General features: G+C 41.3%; 1 protein-coding gene across 1 annotated transcript in view; it reads left to right on the top strand.

Moving 5' to 3' along the window:
• The window catches only part of MRAP2 (melanocortin 2 receptor accessory protein 2), a 38,885-nt gene extending 25,303 nt beyond the window's left edge, over positions 1-13,582 (top strand). Inside the window, exon 3 of the mRNA XM_065889146.1 lies at positions 13,189-13,582. Within this exon, the coding sequence (XP_065745218.1) occupies positions 13,189-13,582 (394 nt within the window). The remainder of the gene's footprint in view (positions 1-13,188) is intronic.
• The last annotated feature ends 7,620 nt before the right edge of the window (positions 13,583-21,202 follow it).

Here is a 21,202-nt window from a genome sequence, read left to right as displayed (position 1 = left end):
GTCTAGGCCATGGCACCCAGATATTTAATCAAATGTTATTCTAGATGTTTCTGTGAAGGTTTTTTTTTTAGATAAGATACCATTTCTGAATAAAACTGATCATCCTCCATAATGTGGGTGGGCCTCATCCAATCACGGGAAGGCGCTCCTAGAAACAGATGGAACTCCCTTGAGCAAAAAGGAATTCTGGCAGAGGCCTGCCTTCAAACTCTTCCCTGGCTCTCCAGCCTGCTAGCCTACCCTACAGATTTTGGACTTGCCAGCCTCCACCATCACATGATCCAATTCCTTAAAATAAGTCTGTCCCCCTGGCCTACCCCAGATGGATGGATGAATGGATGGATGGATAGATAGATATAGAAATACACACACACACACACACACCCTGCCGGTTCTGTTTCTCTGGAGAACACTGACTTATACATTTCCTTAACATTTCACATCGACCCTGGGTAGCTGAGACTTGAATTTCCAGTCTTCCAATAGGCAGTTCATCCTTCTAGTAGATGGTTTCTCTCTTGATGGTGATTCTGAGTCATCTCAAACAGGGGTCATTGTAACTCTACATGCTTTTAATGAGGCTAAGGAGAAAGCCTAACCTTTTTTTATTTTTAGTACAATAATGGATCAGCCCTCAGGACCACATTTTAAATGCTTTCTTGAGTCTGAGGCGGTGTGAGACATGGCATTTGGCTGTAGTATATCATAAGCAAACTGAAAGAAACAGACATGTGGAAAAATCCCTAAATGGAGCAGTTAAAAAGGATTTTAGATCTTAGTAAACTTGACATTTATTTGGCAGGAATTTTTTCTAAAATAGACATTATTTTCTCCATTCAGCCAACTTTAATATAAAACAATCAATTTTAAGTGTGCCTGTGATAATTAGGCATGGAGGAAAGAATGATAAATCATTGAGACTAATAATAAAAGCAGTTTTTTTTTAACATTTGCCACATGCCAGGGTCTGCTGATAATTTTATATGTGTAATCTCACCAAGCTTCACAAAAAGATGAAGTAAATCCTGTAAGTGTTCAACTTATAAAGTTTCCCACTTTACGGATGAGAAAAATGAGGCTGAACCACTCATATGACGATTCACAGGTTAAAAAACCAAAACAAAACAAACAAAACCTTTGGAGCCAGGCCTCAAACTAAAGTCTCTTTGACTCTAAAGCTCCTATTATTAACACTACATTAAATTATCTCATGTCAGTAATTTTAAATCTCCTTCTTATATTACAGCAAAGATACTAGCAAGCAGTCAGATTTGTTTTCTTTTATCACGTATTGGATCAAGCATGGGCTCTGGAGTCAAACATTTCCAGATGTACTGGAACAGTTTACTAGATTCTTAACCTCTCTCTGCTTAAGATTCCTCATTTGTAAAAATAAAATAGTATCTGCTTCCTAGGAGTACTGTAAAGGTTAAGTGAGCTGATGCCTGTGGAGCTGCTGGTACACGCTGGGCTCACAGCGGGCAGCTCTCAGCGAAGATCAGTCCACCCCTGCGTGGCTGATGGAATCCTGGGGAGAGCTGAGGGGTGCAGGTAAAGAGCAGGAGGGAGAAGAGGACACCCATCCTCCCACGAGACAGCCAGGCCCTACGCATTCACGTTGGAGCTACACATGCCAAAGTGTGGCTTCCTTCTACCCTAGTTTCACCTTGGGTGTGTCTCTCAGTGAAAGAGTAAGATGATTTTAGAACGGAAACTAAGCAGAGAATCTTGGTGATGGCTCAGAAGGATGTCTGAATTCTGACTGCTTTATATAACAGGCTCCCTGGGCAGTTGGTCACAAAGAACTTCCTCAAGTAGGATATCAGGCAGTAAGTATCTTTTTTGGAATTTGACTCTGACATTCTGGTTAAGATCCCCAATCAGGTCTGCAAGCTCAAAATGGACTAGTGTTGAATCTACCACTCAGTTCTATCTCCTCCTCCATGGAGGCATCCCGGGCAGGCTGAGCGTCTCCCTAGGAGCTCATCATTGCTGATGCATGGGAAGAGCACAAACATTCCCTTGAAAGGAGTAAGATACAAGGATGACAGATAAGCTTCTTCCCTGAAGTTTCCAACCTGGGATCATATTAGCATAAGAACTTCAATTCTAGAGTCACTGCCTACTCATTGGCTTCTGTTCAGGAGAGGATGTGTCATAATCAGACTATGAGACAATAACAAACAACTCCGCAAATCTCAGTAAAACACAACATGGGTTTACATTGTGTTCAAGCTACACATCTTCTGAGGGTCGGCAAGGGGTGGACAGAAGCTTCTCCACTGTAGCTGCAGGATCTCCAAGGCTCAGCCTCCCGGGTTCCTGTGACAGGGAAGGGGGCATGAAGAGATCTCACACCTGCCCTTCTGTCCTTCAGCCAGGAAGTGGCACACATCCCTTCCTCTCACAGATCATTGGCCAGAACCAGCCACAGCCACCTGACCGCCAGGCTGGGCAGGGTAATCTGTGTTTCCAGGAGGAGAGAAGAACCAGATATGAGTGAGCACTAGTGAAGCAGACCAAAGAGGGAGAAAGACTCTTATAAAGCTGACATCGCCTTTCTTAAAAGCTTCTAGGTCCAAGAAGCAGCTTTAATGGGGATTATTTTTCTCATGGAATATCTGCTGTTGTGTGTGGGAAAAAAAACCCTCTTACCTGGATCCTTTAAAGACAATGAAGATAAAAGAACCATTTTTCCTGTGCTTTTTCTGCTAAGGAGCTATTTACTCTCTTTACCGTCTTGTTAAAGTATTATTACCCCATTATCATAAATCTGCCAGAGAGAAAGAGTACAGGAAAGGCTTGTACCACATTTTTATGTTGAATATTTTGGACATTTTTTTTTAAAAAAAACGATCAAACCCCAGACATCATACACCTCAAATACCCTCTTTTGTAGCCTTTGCTAAGTGCACTTTGTCCAGGCGGGGATGGTCTTCGTTTAGGGGTGAGGACAGGATTGCTCATGACCTTGTAAAAATGGAACTTACATTTTACCTTGAGTTGCAATTTTCCTGAATATGACACTTACTAAAGGAGGGGTACAGCGCACCTAAAAGCTAATAGCAAGAGAATGTCTGTGCTCAAGGTCTTTGATAATGACCAAGGTCACAGGAACCAGCTAAGTGCAGATGTAGTGCAGAGTGGTTCCTGACGAAGAGCCGCCATTCTGAAAGGTCTCCATGTATCAACAGGTAAAAAATCCAACTGCTTTATGTATCTGATTCAAGTTATACACCTTTGTTCAGGAGTCGCTTTTAATTCCCCATCAGTTACAAGGTGTAGCCTGAGTGCACAGCTGAGGGTCATGCTAAGGTAGTAGAATCCTTCTTGCCTCAGAGAGACTGAAATCTCCCTGGCAAGTTGGAACTATCAACGAAAGCAACCAAAAGGCACTTTCACACACAGACAAGGATTTGGTTGGTGCCACTGTTAGGGCTTGTTACATGAGATAAGGCTCTCAGCACAGGCTATGGCTCCTGTGAAATGGTTATTATTATTTTCTCACTGGTGGTTCATCACAGAGTTTAGTAGGTCTTTGGCTTACGCATCTCTAAAAGTCCACTGAAAGTGACTGGGGAAACACTAGGTTCCCACAGGCTGGACTGCCCACCACTTTTCATGACTGGGGCAAACCTGAGGATAGTCAGGCATGCTAAGACTCAGTACAGCAGCAGGCACTCCATTTGTAAAAACTCATCATAAATCTGGAAAATCCTAAGGGAATAACCCAGAATCTTACGGGTGTTTTCCCTCTGCCAGCGAAGGTGGGAGAAGTCTGCCCTCCTGACCTAACTTCTCGTAGGGTCCCAGAGGAAGGAGCACATCCCTAAACACTGGAGGTGGCTGTGCCTTTCACAGGAATCAGGGCTCTGGACCACCTGCAGTTACAGCCGTCCAGTGCATTGATTGAGCGTCGAATGATGGCAAGGCCCTTTGAGAGATGCAAAGATGAATAGCGTACAGCACAGCAGTATATGGGAGAGAAAAGAGCATACCAAATAGCTCTGACATGAGACAGGAAGGGCTGCATCCTGTAAGGCAAGGTCAGTAAAATCGAAAGGAGTACAGAGGGGGGCAGATTCCTTCCTGCTGGGAGATCAGAGAGTCTCCATGGAGGCAGGGACATTTGAGTTGGACAGAAAAGGACATATTTGATTTTGACAGAGAAGGGGTAGGAGGAACAGCACAAGCAAAGGCTCAGAGGGGGACAGTCAGGTCCCATATGGCCGGAAGGTAGGGTTGGTGAGGGGACTGGTAGGAGCTGACACTGGAAAGGCCATGTGATGTGGGAGAGGATGGTCTGAAAGATCAGGCAGAAGAGTTTGGGGAATCAATGAAAGTTTTGTGAGCAGGGGAGTGTCATGGAAGCAAATGACATGCAATGCAAATGCCAGAGGACTGGATGGGTGCTCACGATGGAGGATCTCTATTCTGGTACAGAAAATCCCACAGGTTCAGACAATACATGACACAACCCAGAGTGAGAAGAAGAAAAGACCAAGAATCAGAACAGTCTGAACAGTCTTTTTACTCTGGCTGGTGGAGTTTGGGGATGTCACAATCAATAGGTTAAGTCCAAATTGCATTTCTTATAACAAGCTGAAAATGAGGAATAGAGATTCTTAAATAAGTAAAACAAGTGATTTTAAGATTCTATCAAAATAAACAGTTGTCATTTTTCAAAAGTTAGGATGACACGGGAGAACTTCTTGCAAACACGCTAGCTAGATCTCAGTTTCATGATGACAAAATATAGAATAGGTAGGAATGTGACAAAAATAATGAAAGACACTAAAATTCTTGGTGATTCTGAATTTTATAATTGTCTTCATATGTTCAGGCTCCTATAAATACCATAGATATTTACTAGATGGCTTGTAAGTAACAGAAATTTATTTCTCACAGTTCTGGAGGCTGAGAAGTCCAAGGTTGAGGTGCTTGCGGGTTCACTGTCTGGTGAGGACTTGTTTCCTGGTTCGTAGATGATGGACTTTTCACTGTGTCCTCATATGGAGGAAGGAGAGAGGGATCTCACTGGGGCCTCACTTGGAGGATTAGGTTTCAACATGGGAATTTTGGAGGAACACAAACATTCAGTCTATAGTACAAATATTCTTCAGTATCCTTTCTTTTCTTTATGATACTTATAACATGATATTAATTGCTAGCTCAGTCAACATCTCACAGTTTCTCGTTCTTTCAGTGTTCCAGTTATTGAAGTTTATGGCTTCTGGTTTTAATTATCATTTTAATCAAGGTGGTATTTAAGAGGTTAGCCCTTGTAATTTTAAATTTTCACAGGTATAACCAAGGCTGTGGAAGAACAAGTTGATTTTCAACTGTTTTAACTGCTCTGATAGGTGCCAGTGAGCATTACTTTTCCATATGCCAACTGAGTTTCAGAGGATGGGAAACTCGCAACTAGCCTTCTTCTCTCTGTCATGGCACCCAGGTTATCTACCAGGACATGTTTTATAAGGTTGGAAAGACAGCCTTAACAATATGGCACATGTTTCCTGAAAACTGAATTAAGGCAACATCCAGCAGCAGAATCCCCCCTGCCTAATTAGTGAGCATCCTTTGCTATTCCAACATTAAGTGTACAAGAACATTTTCAGGTGTGACTCACGAGGGCTAGTCTGCTTTAAAGACTGGGTAACCACTGGGTGGGGAGAGAGTTCACTGGGCTTTATTGAAGCTGTTCTTACCAATAAATGGTGGGAAGTCTCCCCAGTGGAACCTGAGTCTCCTGCAGCCTCCAAAGTGGGTCAGTTATAGAAGGTGCAAGATGCCCTTGCAGTAGCTCTGTGGTCTGTGAGCTCCAACAGTGCAAGGCAGGAGGTGCCATAGAAGACTCTAGGACAGAGCTTGGGAATGTGGGGTGCACTGCAGGGTACAGCCAGAGACAGTGCTTCCCTTGGCCAGAAACAGGTTCAGGGCAGTCCTAGATGTGGCTAGTTTGCTGAATCTCTTGTATCTCTGGAGCTGGAGTCACACTCAGGATCTCTAGTAACAGACCATCTGTCTATTAAGGCTCACCAGTCCTTATTTTCAGCCTTACCTGGGTATGCCCTCAAATTGATTGCCAACCCTGGGTACGCCCTTGAATTGATTTCTGCAACTGTAGGAGAGGCCTCCTGCCAAGGCAAGAGTTGCTTTAGTTTTGTGATCTCTTCATGATTGATGCATTCACTCATTTAACAAAAACTTAATGAGCACCTACTCTATGCCTAGTACCGTGCTGGGTACTGAGGACATAGACAAGAAACACACAATACCTGCCGCAAGAGCTGATCGTCTTAAGGAAGGTGCCAGACAAGTAAAGAAATGGGCTCAATACCGAGTGAGAAGGCAGATGGAGAGAAGCACCCAGTCCTCTGGGAGAACATCCCAACTCAGACTGGAGGAGTCAGGGAAGAAGGTGGCACCTAAGATGATTCATGAAGGGCCAAGAGGAATTAGGCAGGTGGGTTCCAGTTTCAGTAATGGCAGAGTAGCATGTTTCAGTATAACCCTGCAGATAACAATTTAAAATCTGGACAAACGACTTCTCTGATGGCACGGTGGTTAAGAATCCATCTGCCAATGCAGGGGACATGGGTTTGATCCCTGGTCCGGGAAAATCCCACATGCCACGGAGCAACTAAGCCTGTGCACCACAACTACTGAGCCTGCTCTCTAGAGCCCGCAAGCCACAACTACTGAGCCCGTGAGCCACAAGTACTGAGCCCACAAGCCACAACTACTGAGCCCGTGTGCCTAGAGCCTGTGCTCCACAACAAGAGAAGCCACCGTGATGAGAAGCCCATGCACTGCAATGAGAAGCCCGCACACCGCAATGAAGAGTAGCCCCTGCTCACCACAACTAGAGAAAGCCCATGCACAGCAACGAAGACCCAATGCAAGCAAAAATAAAATAAATTAAAAAATAAATAAAATAAAATCTGGACAAAATATGATGAATGACTATTGGAAGGTATTGGAGAGTGAACATTAGCATACAAAAACAGAAGGGAGAAGGGATTTTGGCCCTTGAAGGAAGGACAATTCAATAGTTTATGTCTATGGTAATATGGCTTTTAACCTGGAGTCTGCCAATCCACAAACCTGGTATATCTCTTCATATATTAAGGTCTTCCTTAATTTCCCTTTGCAACATTGAAATTTTCAGTGGACGGGTCTCACACATCCTTTGTTAAATTTATTCCTAAGTATTCTATTTTTTTTTGATGCTGTTGTGAATGGAATTTTTTTTTTCATTTTCTTATCCTTCATTACCTGTGTGTAGAATACAATGATTTTTGTATAAGGTCAATTGAAAAGAAAGTTCTTCTTTTTTTTTTTTTTAACAGTCCTGGAACAACAGGGTAAACATATGGGAAAAAAATGAACCTTGACCCCTATCTCAACATAGATCATAAACCCAAAGTAGAAGCTCCTAGAACAGCTCTGTCCAATAGAACTTTCTATGATGACAGAAATGTTCTCTGTGCTGCGTAAGTAGGTGGCCACTGGCCACATGTGGCCATTGAGCACTTGAAATGTGGGTAATATGACTGAGAAACCAAAATTTAAATTTTACTTAATTTAAATTTAAATAAATAGCCATCTGTGGTTCATGGCTATTGTATTGGTTCTAGAAGAAAGCAAAGGGTTTGTGATTTGGGAGTCAACAATTATTTCTTAGAGAGGATATAAAAAGCACTAACATAGAAGGTAAAAGTTAATAATTTGAAGTTAACTGAAATGTAAAGCTTCTGCTTATCAAAAGACATCTTTAAGAAAATGAAAATGCAAGTCATAGGTCAAGAGAATGTTTGCAACACATATATCTACCAAAAGACTTGTATTCAGAATGTATGACAGAACTTCTACAGATCAATAACAAAAGGTAACCTCAATTTTATAACGGGCAAAATTCTCACACACAGGCTCCTCACAAAAGAAGATAAACCAATAGCCAATAAGGGCATGAAAAGATGCTCAATATTATTAGACATCAGAGAAATGCTCATTAAAATCACACTGAGTGTCACGTCACTCCCACGAGAATGACTGACATTACAAAGATGGAGAGTACCCAGTGCTGAAAAGGATGTGGAACAGCTGTAATTCTCATGCGTTGTGGAGAGAGTGTAAGATGGTACAACCACTTTGGAAAACTCCACAGTTTCTTATAAAGTTAAGAAACATCTACTATACGACCCAGTAATTCTACTCTTAGTATTTGCTCAAGAACAATAAAAATGTGTATCTACAAAGAGACTTTTCAAGAATGTTCATAACAGCCCCAAACTGGAAACAACCCAAATGCCCTTTAACAGAAGAATGAATAAACAAATTGTAGTGTATTTGTACAACAGAATATTACTGAGCAAGAAAAAGGACAAACTACTGCTGCATGCGACATCATGGATGAACCTCAAAAGCATAATTCTGGGCAAAAGAATACAGGCACAAAAGACTATATATTGATGCTTCCATTTGTATGAATTTTAAGAACAGGCTAAACTAATCTGCGGTGATAAAAATCAAAACAGATTGCCTCTGGGAGGTGGAAATTGACTGGAAGTTCAAGAACAGGCAAAGCTAATCAATGGAAATAGAAATCAGAGCAGTGTTACCTGAAGGGGCTGGAAATTGAACAGGAGGAAACTTTCCAGAAGAAAGGAAATATTCTATGTCTTGACTGGGAGGGTGGTTACATGGGTGTATATATCAATAAAAACATACTGAATTTTACATTTAAGATCTATGGATTTCAGTACGTAAATATTGCCCAACAGTGAGATGAATAGTAACTAAATAGAAGCAAGCTGTGTCCGTGATCACAATTTTTCACATACAGGTTTTTTAGTTTATCAGTCAGGGAAACAAAAGAGGAAGAACAGGGTGGTCTGTTGAGTATTTAATGTTTACCAGACTCTAAGAGAACAAAGATGGGCTTTTCCCTTGTTCTCAGGGAGGGAGAATCAGACAGATTGCACTGTTACCACACCCAGAGGTCTTGGGGAGAGAAGAGAGCAGGGGTGAAACAGGGAAGGCATCTTAGTGTCTATCGCCTGGGCTCTGCCCTGGGGAGGGTAAAAACACTCTTGGTCTTCTGTACCTTCGTTCTTCAGCAAGCGGCGGGGATGGTGGTCAATGGACTCAATTTAATCCTGAGAACATGTAGCCTGGGTTATAGAAGAGCTGCTGTACACAGCTGGGTTTCTGGGTTGGCCTTCACACTCAGCTGATGCTCCGGGCAAGCTGGAAAGCTAGTACTCAGAGCTTCTTAGCCTGGAATTGGGGGATGGTGTGACCCCAGCAGTCCTAACCATGCTTTTTCCAAACATGTTAATCCCCTCTTTTCCTAGGTGACATTTTAGCTTCTTAGGTCACAGGTTGCTGGCACATTCATTGCTGTTCTCAAACATTTTTTTTTCTTGTCTTTTTTTTTTAAACATCTTTATTGGAGTATAATTGCTTTACAATGGTGTGTTAATTTCTGCTTTACAACAAAATGAGTCAGTTATATATATACATATGTTCCCATATCTCTTCCCTCTTGCGTCTCCCTCCCATCCACCCTCCCTATCCCACCCCTCCAGGCAGTCACAAAACATCCAGCTGATCTCCCTGTGCTATGCGGCTGCTTCCCACTAGCTATCTACCTTACGTTTGGTAGTGTATATATGTCCATTCCTCTCTCTCGCTTTGTCACACCTTACCCTTCCCCCTCCCCATATCCTCAAGTCCATTCTCTAGTAGGTCTGTGTCTTTATTCCTGTCTTACCCCTAGGTTCTTCATGACATTTTTTTTCCCGTAAATTCCATATATATGTGTTAGCATATGATATTTGTCTCTGTCTGACTTACTTCACTCTGTATGACAGACTCTAGGTCTATCCATTTCATTACAAATAGCTCAATTTCATTTCTTTTTATGGCTGAGTAATATTCCATTGTATACATCTTCTTTTTTTTTTTTTTTTTTTTTTTCCACATCTTCTTTATCCATTCATCCGATGATGGACACTTAGGTTGTTTCCATCTCTGGGCTATTGTAAATAGAGCTGCAATGAACATTTTGGTATATGACTCTTTTTGAATTATGGTTTTCTCAGGGTATATGCCCAGTAGTGGGATTGCTGAGTCATCTTTTAAACTTAGGTGAAATGACAACGAGGGGAAGAAAATCACTTACTGAAAGATAAAACCTATTCCTATTAAATTTGCATTAAAGTAGAATTCCATCAGTCTCCCTCAAATGATTTTTCTCTGAATTCTGAACACATGACCTAGTGAATGTCATACTCCTGTGTCAATCATTGATCTTCACATCACCTTGCGGAGTGGGCAACGAGACTGGTTAATCAGGCTTATCACTACAAGGAAAAACTCAGGCTTCTGAGAGGAATTCCTCATCTGATGTCACCCAGGTCATCACAGCAGGAGATAAATCTGATATAAAAGTCCCTCTGCTGCCTGGATTGCAAAGCTTCTAGGATTGCTGAGCCCTGAAATCCAGGTGATTCTTGATAATCTGGAGGTTAGTTTTTTCTTTTTTTATTGAAATAATACATAATTTAGTAGGTGAATTCTTGGCTTCAACTACACTAAGTAATCAGATGTTTGCTTAAATTTTTCTTCAATTTATTTATTTTTATTTATTAACATATTTATTGGAGTATAATTGCTTTACAATGGTGTGTTAGTTTCTGCTTTATAACAAAGTGAATCAGTTATACATATGTTCCCATATCTCTTCCCTCTTGCATCTCCCTCCCTCCCACCCTCCCTATCCCACCCCTCTAGGTGGTCACAAAGCACCAAGCTGATCTCCCTGTGCTATGCAGCTGCTTCCCACTAGCTATCTATTTTACGTTTGGTAGTGTATATATGTCCATGCCATTCTCACACTTTGTCACAGCTTACCCTTCCCCCGCCCCATATCCTCAAGTCCATTCTCTAGTAGGTCTGTGTCTTTATTCCCGTCTTGCCCCTAGGTTCTTCATGACTTTTTTTTTTCTTAGATTCCATATATATGTGTTAGTATACAGTATTTGTTTTTCTCTTTCTGACTTACTTCACTCTGTATGACAGACTCTAGGTCCATCCACCTCACTACAAATAACTCAATTTCGTTTCTTTTATGGCTGAGTAATATTCCATTGTATATATGTGCCACATCTTCTTTATCCATTCATTTGTTGATGGACACTTAAGTTGCCTCCATGTGCTGGCTATTGTAAATAGAGCTGCAGTGAACATTTTGGTACATGACTCTTTTTGAATTACGGTTTTCTCAGGGTATATGTTGTCACTGTTTGCAGATGACATGATACTATACATAGAGAATCCTAAAGATGCTACCAGAAAACTATTAGAGCTAATCAATGAATTTGGTAAAGTAGCAGGATACAAAATTAATGCACAGAAATCTCTGGCATTCCTATACACTAATGATGAAAAATCTGAAAGTGAAATTAAGAAAACACTCCCATTGCAACAAAAAGAATAAAATATCTAGGAATAAACCTATCTAAGGAGACAGAAGACCTGTATGCAGAAAATTGTAAGACACTGATGAAAGAAATTAAAGATGATACAAATAGATGAAGAGATATACCATGTTCTTGGATTGGAAGAATCAACATTGTGAAAATGACTCTACTACCCAAAGCAATCTACAGATTCAATGCCGTCCCTATCAAACTGCCACTGGCGTTTTTCACAGAACTAGAACAAAAAATTTCACAATTTGTATGGAAACGCAAAAGACCCCGAATAGCCAAAGCAATCTTGAGAACGAAAAACGGAACTGGAGGAATCAGGCTCCCTGACTTCAGACTATACTACAAAGCTACAGTAATCAAGACAGTATGGCGGTTAGTTTTTAAGATCAGATTTTTCATACCTGTAACTTGATTCCATGTCCCCTGCCCCATGAGAACTTGGTCATAAGTGCTGTATCTTGAGTGATGGGATGGGAAAGAAGAGATTTAAGAACTGAAATCACTGAGATTACACACTCCAGAGCCTAATTGTTGTCAGGTTCTATTCTGGATTTGCAAGTGTTCGGACATGATTCTTGACCTTATGGAGTCACTACCTGTGTGGGAGTCACCTTTCTATAAACCTGGAAAGAATGGTGATTAAAGTAGGTGGGCTATCAGGTTATTCAGTTTGCCCCTGCTCTTTCTGTCAGGCACTCATGGGACTCATTGAGAGTTATTTTATTCATCCATTCACCGATTTATTACCATTGAATTGCTAATTTGTTCCACACTAAATGAAACAAGGAATCAGGAACTGGAGTTTTTTTGCACTCTTATAATTGATTGTGTCAATCAAGCAGGAAATCTGACCCCTCCTTACCTTAGCTTATGCCTTTGTGAAATGGGTATAATAATTCTTGGCCTAAGTGACAGCATGGGTCAGGTTTTTTTGGGTTTTGTGTTATTTTTTTTTTTTGCGGTACATGGGCCTCTCACTGTTGTGGCCTCTCCCATTGCGGAGCAACAGGCTCCGGACGCGCAGGCTCAGCGGCCATGGCTCACGGGTGCAGCCACTCCGCGGCATGTGGGATCTTCCTGGACCGGGGCACGAACCCGTGTCCCCTGCATTGGCAGGCGGACTCTCAACCACTGTGCCACCAGGGAAGCCCAGCATGGGTCAGTTTTGAGAATGGGGTGAGATAAATGGATACGACATTGCTTTGACAAACATGAAACTCACCCCTGTGAGATAGTATTGTTGTTCAGGCTGGCCTGATGTCGGCCAGTGGTTCTAAACGTGACCACGAGTAGTGATCCTTGGGGATTCTATGAAACTACAGACTACCCGTCCCCACCTCCGGAGATCCTGAGGGACTGTAACCCAGAATTCTGCATTTTAAGAAGCACTTCAAGTAATTCTGATGCAGATGATCCATGGGTCCCACTGAGAAACACTGGTGTGTGATAAAGAATATCAAGGATCCCTCAGCAAAAGGTCTCTTTTCAGGATGGTCCAAGGGCCCTCACCTTGTGACTTTTGCCTTGGGTTTATTTGTGCATGTTCAGAAGTGACGTCTCTCAGTTCTGATGTTTGTCTGCATGCTGTGTACAGGGACTTGCATTCCACAGATGCCGAAAACCATGATTCTGCAGGTAACTAAGCTGGAGTGTAAGCAGTCTTTTATTTTGCTTTTCTTTACAGCAATACAGAGTCTTCGGAGAAGAGATTCAGAATGAACAGCTTTGTGTCAGACTTTGGAAGGCCAATGGAACCAGATAAGGTCTTTTCTCGACAGGGCAATGAGGAATCCAGGTCCCTCTTTCACTGCTACATCAATGAAATGGACCACTTGGACAAGGCCAAAGGTAGTCTCCAGACCACAGCTCTCGACAGTGAAGTTCAACTCCAGGAAGCCATCAGACGCAGTGGGCAGCCAGAGGAGGAGCTGAGCAGGCTCATGAAATTTGACATCCCCAACTTCGTCCACACGGACCAGAACTCCTCCTTTGGGGAAGATGATCTCCTTATTTCAGAACCACCTATTGTTCTAGAAAATAAGCCAGTTGCCCAGACCTCACACAAAGACTTGGATTGAGAGGCATGTCTTGTAAAGTGTCTTCCTGAAGATGTTGGGTCTGTCTTTGTATAGCAAGAAGTCTTCATTCACCAAGATTATGTGTCTTTGTGTATGAGATACAGAGAGAAAGACAGAGAGACAGAAAGACAGAGAGCGAAGAGAGCCCCCTAAGAAGAATGTTGATTAAGCTGAGTGTTTATACCTTTAAACACATTTGGGGCTTTTTGAGGAACCGAGTATTTACACTGTCTCATCCTCCTTGTCATTGAAAAACTTGGCCACGTATTCAGTGTCAGTGGTCTTGAATGGGGTTTGGCATATTGCATTCCTACCTGCCACTACCACGCTCTACCTTCAGCAAGTTGCTTTGCCTCTCTGGGCTGCCACCTCTTTAACTGTAAGGTCTGCGGTAGATGATCCATTCCAGTTCTAATATTTTGTGAATTTATTGTTTTGTATTCGGATGAGGCTGGATATACCCAAAGCAGTATAAACCAGGGCGCTGCCTCTTAGCTTTTGTTGTAGCATCCCCCAGGTCTGTAACTCCCACTCAACCCTTAACTGAGCCCAGCTTTTGTCAGAGGCCTGAGCATCTACCGGGACATCAGGAGTCTTGTTTCTCATGGTCACTGTGGCTAGCATTTCTATTGCTTGTGCTGAAACAGCAGTTCTGAGACCCTACAGCCACCCATGCTCAAACCTGGAGACAGCCCTGCCCCTCCTCTCCCGGGATGAGTACCAATTCATGGCACATTGTAGGACAATCCTGTCCCCAGAAATGTATGGAAGGTTGTCAGCTGGGTGAGGGGAGGTGCCTCCTGTGTCTCTATGTTGGTGTAACTGTGTCTGGTCACACTACTGTACCATTGGCTAGTGAACAAGAAGAGTGCTATTTGCTAGGCTGTCTGTTTACCTGGCAGATGTGGCAGTGATGGTCATGTGGCTAGTGTGTGGGCTTTGAGCTGGAATGGTGAATGGGTTATAAATACCCCATCAACAGATATTCAGGGTGGCCTGGCGCAACCCAGAGTTAATTTCCTGAAGGAATCAAACCTGCACACTGTTTTGGAAACGACTTGGTTTTGCACAGTCACGTTGCAGGCATGGCCAGCTGCTAATCTCTGGGTGGCATTTTCATTATGGATTTGTTTACCGCCTGTCTTGCTTAAGCTGAAAAATAAATCCATATACTGCACCAGAATTTTCTCAGCTTCTTTGCTTTCACATCCAATTTCATTTAAAAATGATTCCATGTTTATAGTGTCTCAATTTCTATCATCTCTAGGATCCCAGTGGTCTGAGTCATGCACCAGATTTCATTTAGGAATTATTCCACCAAAAGAAACCCCTTTCCCATAATATCTTTTGAGGAAAATATTATTCTTTAAGAATCTAACACTAAACAGTAGACAAAAGCATGGAACATTTCTTGTAGTTAACACACAGTCTTGCAAAAAGAAACTTGCTATTTTCATTAAACTTGCTATTTTCATTCATTAAAATGTTGATTTTAATAACTTTTACTAATGCAAATATTAATAACTTAAGTAACAAAATTTAAACCATGGGTTATTTATTATTAAGATTCAAAACTATTTAAGTGGTATCTTATTTAGAAATAGATTTATTAGAAGACTGAAGGATATTCAAAAGATAGAAAAATACCCATGATGATACCATCATTTTTGTTAATTAAATGTCAAGAACTGTGAAAGGTCTAAGATTTGACCCCTTTCGAAAGCTAGCAAGTTAGCATGACACAGTTCTGTGGAAGCTGGCAGAAGACACAAGACTCCTGGGTCAGATACAAAGAACTTTATGACCACACAGCAGGCAACACATGCAACATGTTCATTGGTTCCTGAATCATTTCCTGTTGCTGTTGTAACAAAGCACCACAAACTCAGTGGCTTAAAGCAACCTACATTTATTCTCATACAGTTCTAGAGTGCAGAAGTCTAAGATCAGTGTCAGTGGGCTAAAATCAAGGTGTCATCAGGGCTGTGTTCCATACAGAGAGGCTCTAGGGAAAGATCCATTTTCTTGCCTTTTTCAGCTTCCAGAGGCTGCTCACACTCCTTGGCTCAAGGCCCTGTATTACTGTCACCTCTGCTTCCACTTTACATCTCTGTCTCTGACCATCCTGCTTCTCTCCTATAAGGACATTTGTGATAACATTGGATTATCTACAGTAATCTCCCATCTCAAGATCCTTAACTTAATCACACCTGCAAAGTCCCTTTTGCCATGCAAGGTAACATATGCACAGGTTTTAGGGATTAGGAAAGGACATGTTTTTTTTTTGGGGGGAGCGTGAATTATCCTACCACATTCTTCTCTTTGGCCCCAAAGATTCATGTCCATCCCACCTGCGAAATACATCCATCTTATCCCAACATCCTTCAAAGTCTCAAATATTACACCATGAAATCAAAGTCCAATATATAGTCAAAATAGTATCAGCTCAAAAGTCCTAAATGACATCATCTTATTCATCTAAGTCAGGTATGGGTGAGACCCTTTGTATGATCCATCCTGGGGAAAAATTCTCCATCTGTGGACCAGTAAAACTAGAAACAGGTTATCTGTTCATAAAATGCAATGGTGGGACAAGCATAGGATACCAGTTCTAGACATTCCTGTCCAAAAAGGGAGAAACTGGAAAGGAGAAAGGAGTCACCAGTTCCAAGCAATTTCAGAATTCAACTGTGCTAATTCTATTAGGTTGCAAGGCCTGTAAATAATCTTCTGTGGCACATGGCTGCCCTCTGGGCCTGCAGCTCTACCCTTGAAATTGTCCTTCCTTTTTCTTGAAGGGTAGAATGTATTTGTAACTGAGTAGTTTATCAACCTGTTCCCTGAATGTAAAATTTGGGGGAGTCTGCCAGCCTTCTTTCCCCTTGTTCTGTCTGTGTCCCCAAGTTGGCAGTGTTTCTGCTGGTATAACATTCTCAAGAACATTGTGAGTCTCCTCAATATGTCACATGTGCTCATTCTATCAGACAAGAGGCGTAAATTGCATCACAGAGTCATTCTTTCTTGAGGCAGGGGCATGACCTTTGGTAAACCAAGCCAGTCAGGGTAAGGCAACTTCTACTTTGACCAAAGAGCAATTGTCTAGAGAAGGAGGCACTGGTAGGCCAGCATCCCCAGCAGCTGGGAATAACACACTGGATAGTAAAATCTGGGTAGGACACCACCAGCACCCTTATAAACAATAACAGGTGACATTTATTGGGCACTAAGTGGCCTCTGTGTTAAGTTAATTTTTTGTAAACATACGGTGAGAACTCTCAACACAGAGGCTTAAAGAATCCTTTTAAATAGGAGTTAAGTCAGGATACTTCTCTGCTCAAAATCCTGCAATGGCTTCTCGTTTCACTCAGTGAAGAAGCTGGAGTCCTTGCAATAACCTCAAAGCTTTCCTCCCCCCACCCCCTCGGCTGATCTCATCTCCTGTCCCCCAACCCCGGTTCACTCTGCTCCAGACACAATGGCCTCCCTGCTGTCCCATGAAGACAGCAGACATGTACCCATAGGGCTGTTACCCTGGCCGGTCTCTCTGTCTGGAACACTCTTGCCCTAGATATTCACATGGCTCCTCCCTCACTTACTTCAAGTCCTTCCACAAATGCCTTTTGTTGTGGGTCAGATCGTGTCTCCCCCCCCGCCAAATTCATATGCTGAAGTCCCAACCTCCAATACTTCAGAATGTGATCTTATTGGGAAATAGGATTGTTGCAGATGTAACTGGTTAAGATGAGTTCATTAGGGTGGGCCCTAATCCAATATGACTTGTATCCTTATAAAAAGGGGAAATGTGGACACATAGACGTGCATAGAAGGGAGATGATGGATGGGAAGATGTAGAGAGAAGATGGCCATCTACAAGCCAAGGAGAGAGACCTGGAACAGATTCTCCCTCCCAGTGTCGATTCCAGTCCTCAGAAGGAACCAACACTGCTGACACCTTGATTGCAGACTTGCAGCCTCCAGAACTGTGAGACAATAAATTTCTGTTGTTTAAGGCACCCAGTTTGTGGTTCTTTGTTACAGAAGCCCTAGCAACAAATACCCCCTTCTCGATGTTCTTAATGAGGCCAACTCTGGCCATCTCACTAAATTGGGGACTGCATTTCCCTTATCTCTGCCCCGGCACCTCCATTTCCCAGACCATATTCTATTGCTCTTTCTCTACAGCGCTTATCACCTATCATACTCTACAGTTCATGTGACTATTATGTCTGTTGTTTATTTTCTGCTCCTTCTACTAGAATATAAATTCTGCAAGGACAGGGATCTTTATTTTGTTCACTGATAGGTCCCAAGTGGCTTGACCAGTGCCTGGAACACAGTCAGTGGTCAATAAAAATTGGCTGGATGGAGGGAGAGACTGTTTCTTATATTTACAGGTCAGAGAACTAAGGCTCTGGGAAATTCAGTATTTTGCTCGGGCACAGAACCAGTAAATGGCCAATCAAGCTGGGTGTCAAGTAAATAGTGAATGTGGGGAAGGCTTGAATGATTCCCTTTCTGTTGGTTAATATCTTTTGTTCTATCTCTGACTTTTGACCTTTCTCTGTTATTCTTTTAGACTTTCAATCTGTTTTAAGTTTTAATTTTGCTTTGTTTCAGATTAACAAATGAAATTTATAAATTTTAATTTGTGAGTTTATTTCATCTAAATATACTGTGATTACCAATGATGTTTTATTTCTAGCATTTTATTTTGTGATTTCTATTTACTTTGCTCTTCTCCTTTCCTGCTTTATACCTTGCAGTGGTGGTTAAGAGCATGGGGTCTAGAGATAGCCTGTCTGGGCTTGGTTCCATCACTTGCTAACTGTGCAGTCTTCACCAGGATACCTAATCTCTTTGAGATTCACTTCCTTCACATATAAAAAGGGATACTATCCACCTCAAAGCTTGTGAGCCTTAAGTGATGAAATATATAAAGAACTTTTAGAATAGTGACTGGCCTACTCTGAAGGCTTTATTTTGGCTCCATTATTTTTATTCTCTTTTTAAACAATTATTTTAGAGATTACCCTTGAATTTTAATGAACTTACTAGATATTGCAAGTTAAAATATTGTTTAACCCACCCTGTGAATTGTTTTATTATTAGTGTATTTTATTTTTAATTTATATTGGAGTATAGTTGATTTACAGTGTTGTGTTAGTTTCAGGAATACATCAAAGTGATTCCGTTATGCACATACATATATCCATTCTTTTTCAGATTCTTTCCCCATATAGGTTATTACAGAATATACAAACAGCTCATGCAGCTCAATATCAAAAAAACAAATGACCCAATCAAAAATTGGCAGAAGACCTAAATAGACATTTCTCCAAAGAAGACACACAGATGGCCAAAACGCACATGAAAAGATGCTCAACAACACTAATTATTAGAGAAATGCAAATCAAAGCTACAATGAGGTATCACCTCACACCAGTCAGAATGGCCATCATTAAAAAGTCTACAAACAATAAATGCTGCAGAGGGTGTGGTGAAAAAGGAACTCTCCTACACTGTTGGTGGGAATGTAAATTGGTGCAGCCACTATGGAGAACAGTATGGAGGTTCCTTAAAAAACTAAAAATAGAATTACCATATGATCCAGCAATCCAACTCCTGGGCATATATCCAGAAAAATAAATAATTTGAAAATATACATGCACCCCAATGTTCACTGCAGCACTATTTACAGTAGCCAAGACATGGAAGCAACCTAAATATCCATCAACAGAGGAATGGGTAAAGAAGATGTGGTACATGTATACAGTGGAATACTACTCTGCCATAAAAAAGAATGAAATAAGAGGGTGTGGAGAAAAAGGAAGCCTCTTGCACTGCTGGTGAGAATATGAATTGGTTTAGCCACTATGGAGAACAGTATGGAGGTTCCTTAAAAAACTACAAATAGAACTACCATATGACCCAGCAATCCCACTACTGGGCATATACCCTGAGAAAGCCAAAATTCAAAAAGAGTCAGGTACCACAGTGTTCATTGCAGCTCTATTTACAATAGCCCGGAGATGGAAACAACCTAAGTGCCCATCATCGGATGAATGGATAAAGAAGATGTGGCACATATATACAATGGAATATTACTCAGCCATAAAAAGAAACGAAATTGAGCTATTTGTAATGAGGTGGATAGACCTAGAGTCTGTCATACAGAGTGAAGTAAGTCAGAAAGAGAAAGACAAATACCGTATGCTAACACATATATATGGAATTTAAGGGAAAAAAATGTCATGAAGAACCTAGGGGTAAGACAGGAATAAAGACACAGACGTACTGGAGAACGGACTTGAGGATATGGGGAGGGGGAAGGGTGAGCTGTGACAGGGCGAGAGAGAGGCATGGACATATATACACTAACAAACGTAAGGTAGATAGCTAGTGGGAAGCAGCTGCATGGCACAGGGAGATCAGCTGGGTGCTTTGTGACCGCCTGGAGGGGTGGGATAGGGAGAGTGGGAGGGAGGGAGACGCAAGAGGGAAGAGATATGGGAACATATGTATATGTATAAGTGATTCACTTTTTTATAAAGCAGAAGCTAACACACCATTGTAAAGCAATTATACCCCAACAAAGATGTTAAAAAAAAAAAAGAATGAAATAATGCCATTTGTAGCAACATAGATGGACCTAGAGATTATCATACTAAGTGAAGTAAGTCAGACAGAGAATGACAAATATCATGATATTGCTTATATGTTGAATCTAAAAAAAAGATAAAAAAGAACTTTACAAATTTACAAAACAGACTCACAGACATAGAAAACAAACTTATGGTTACCAAAGGGGAAAGGTGGGGAGAGGGATAAATTAGGAGTTTGGGATTAACATATACACACTACTAGATATATAATAGATAAGCCACAAGGACCTACTGTGTAGTACAGGGAACTCTACTCAATATTCTGCAATAACCATTGCATTTTATATATCAGATGTTATATATATTTTATTTACATAAGTTCTGTTTAGTTCTTTTAAAAAATTGATTTTTTTCATGATGTCCTGATTTTTCATGTTTTCTATGATTTATTTTATTTTTTTAATGATTCATTCATATTTATTTTATGCTCTCTTTTAGATTGTTTCATAATTTTAGGCTCCAGAATACTAATCATCCTGGTTTTTGGGGTAAGCTACTTCTTCCTCATGGCCAGTTATTTACTTCTATTTTTTGTCTTGTGTGTGTGTGTGCGTGTATGTATGTGTACTGTATGTAGTGTGAGCTCTCCAGCAAGCATTATTTTTTCCTATGATTGTCCCATACATTCTGCTTTATAAAAGTTTCCCCAGAGAACAATTTTGTATTGCTTATCCTAAGGCCCCAAGTAATTTGATCAATCTGGAATTGTTATGTTTTTTGCTTGGGAATTCCTGAATCATAAATAGAGTATACATTTGAATTCCATATCCACATGAAACATGGGCTTGGAGTTTAGATTTTTTATGGGAGACTTTTTTCCTAGAGACCCTGGAAGCACCAGTTTCTTCATCCCTTTCCTGTGTGTGTGTGTGTGTGTGTGTGTGTGTGTGTGTGTGTGTGTGTGTGTAGTTCATTCAGTCTCCCTTTCAATGAAGGGGCAGCTCATCCAATAACTTTT

The sequence above is a fragment of the Phocoena phocoena genome, chromosome 12 (assembly GCF_963924675.1).
Source record: "Phocoena phocoena chromosome 12, mPhoPho1.1, whole genome shotgun sequence".
Classification (NCBI taxonomy): domain Eukaryota; kingdom Metazoa; phylum Chordata; class Mammalia; order Artiodactyla; family Phocoenidae; genus Phocoena; species Phocoena phocoena.
This window is presented reverse-complemented; position numbering and strand designations above follow the sequence as displayed.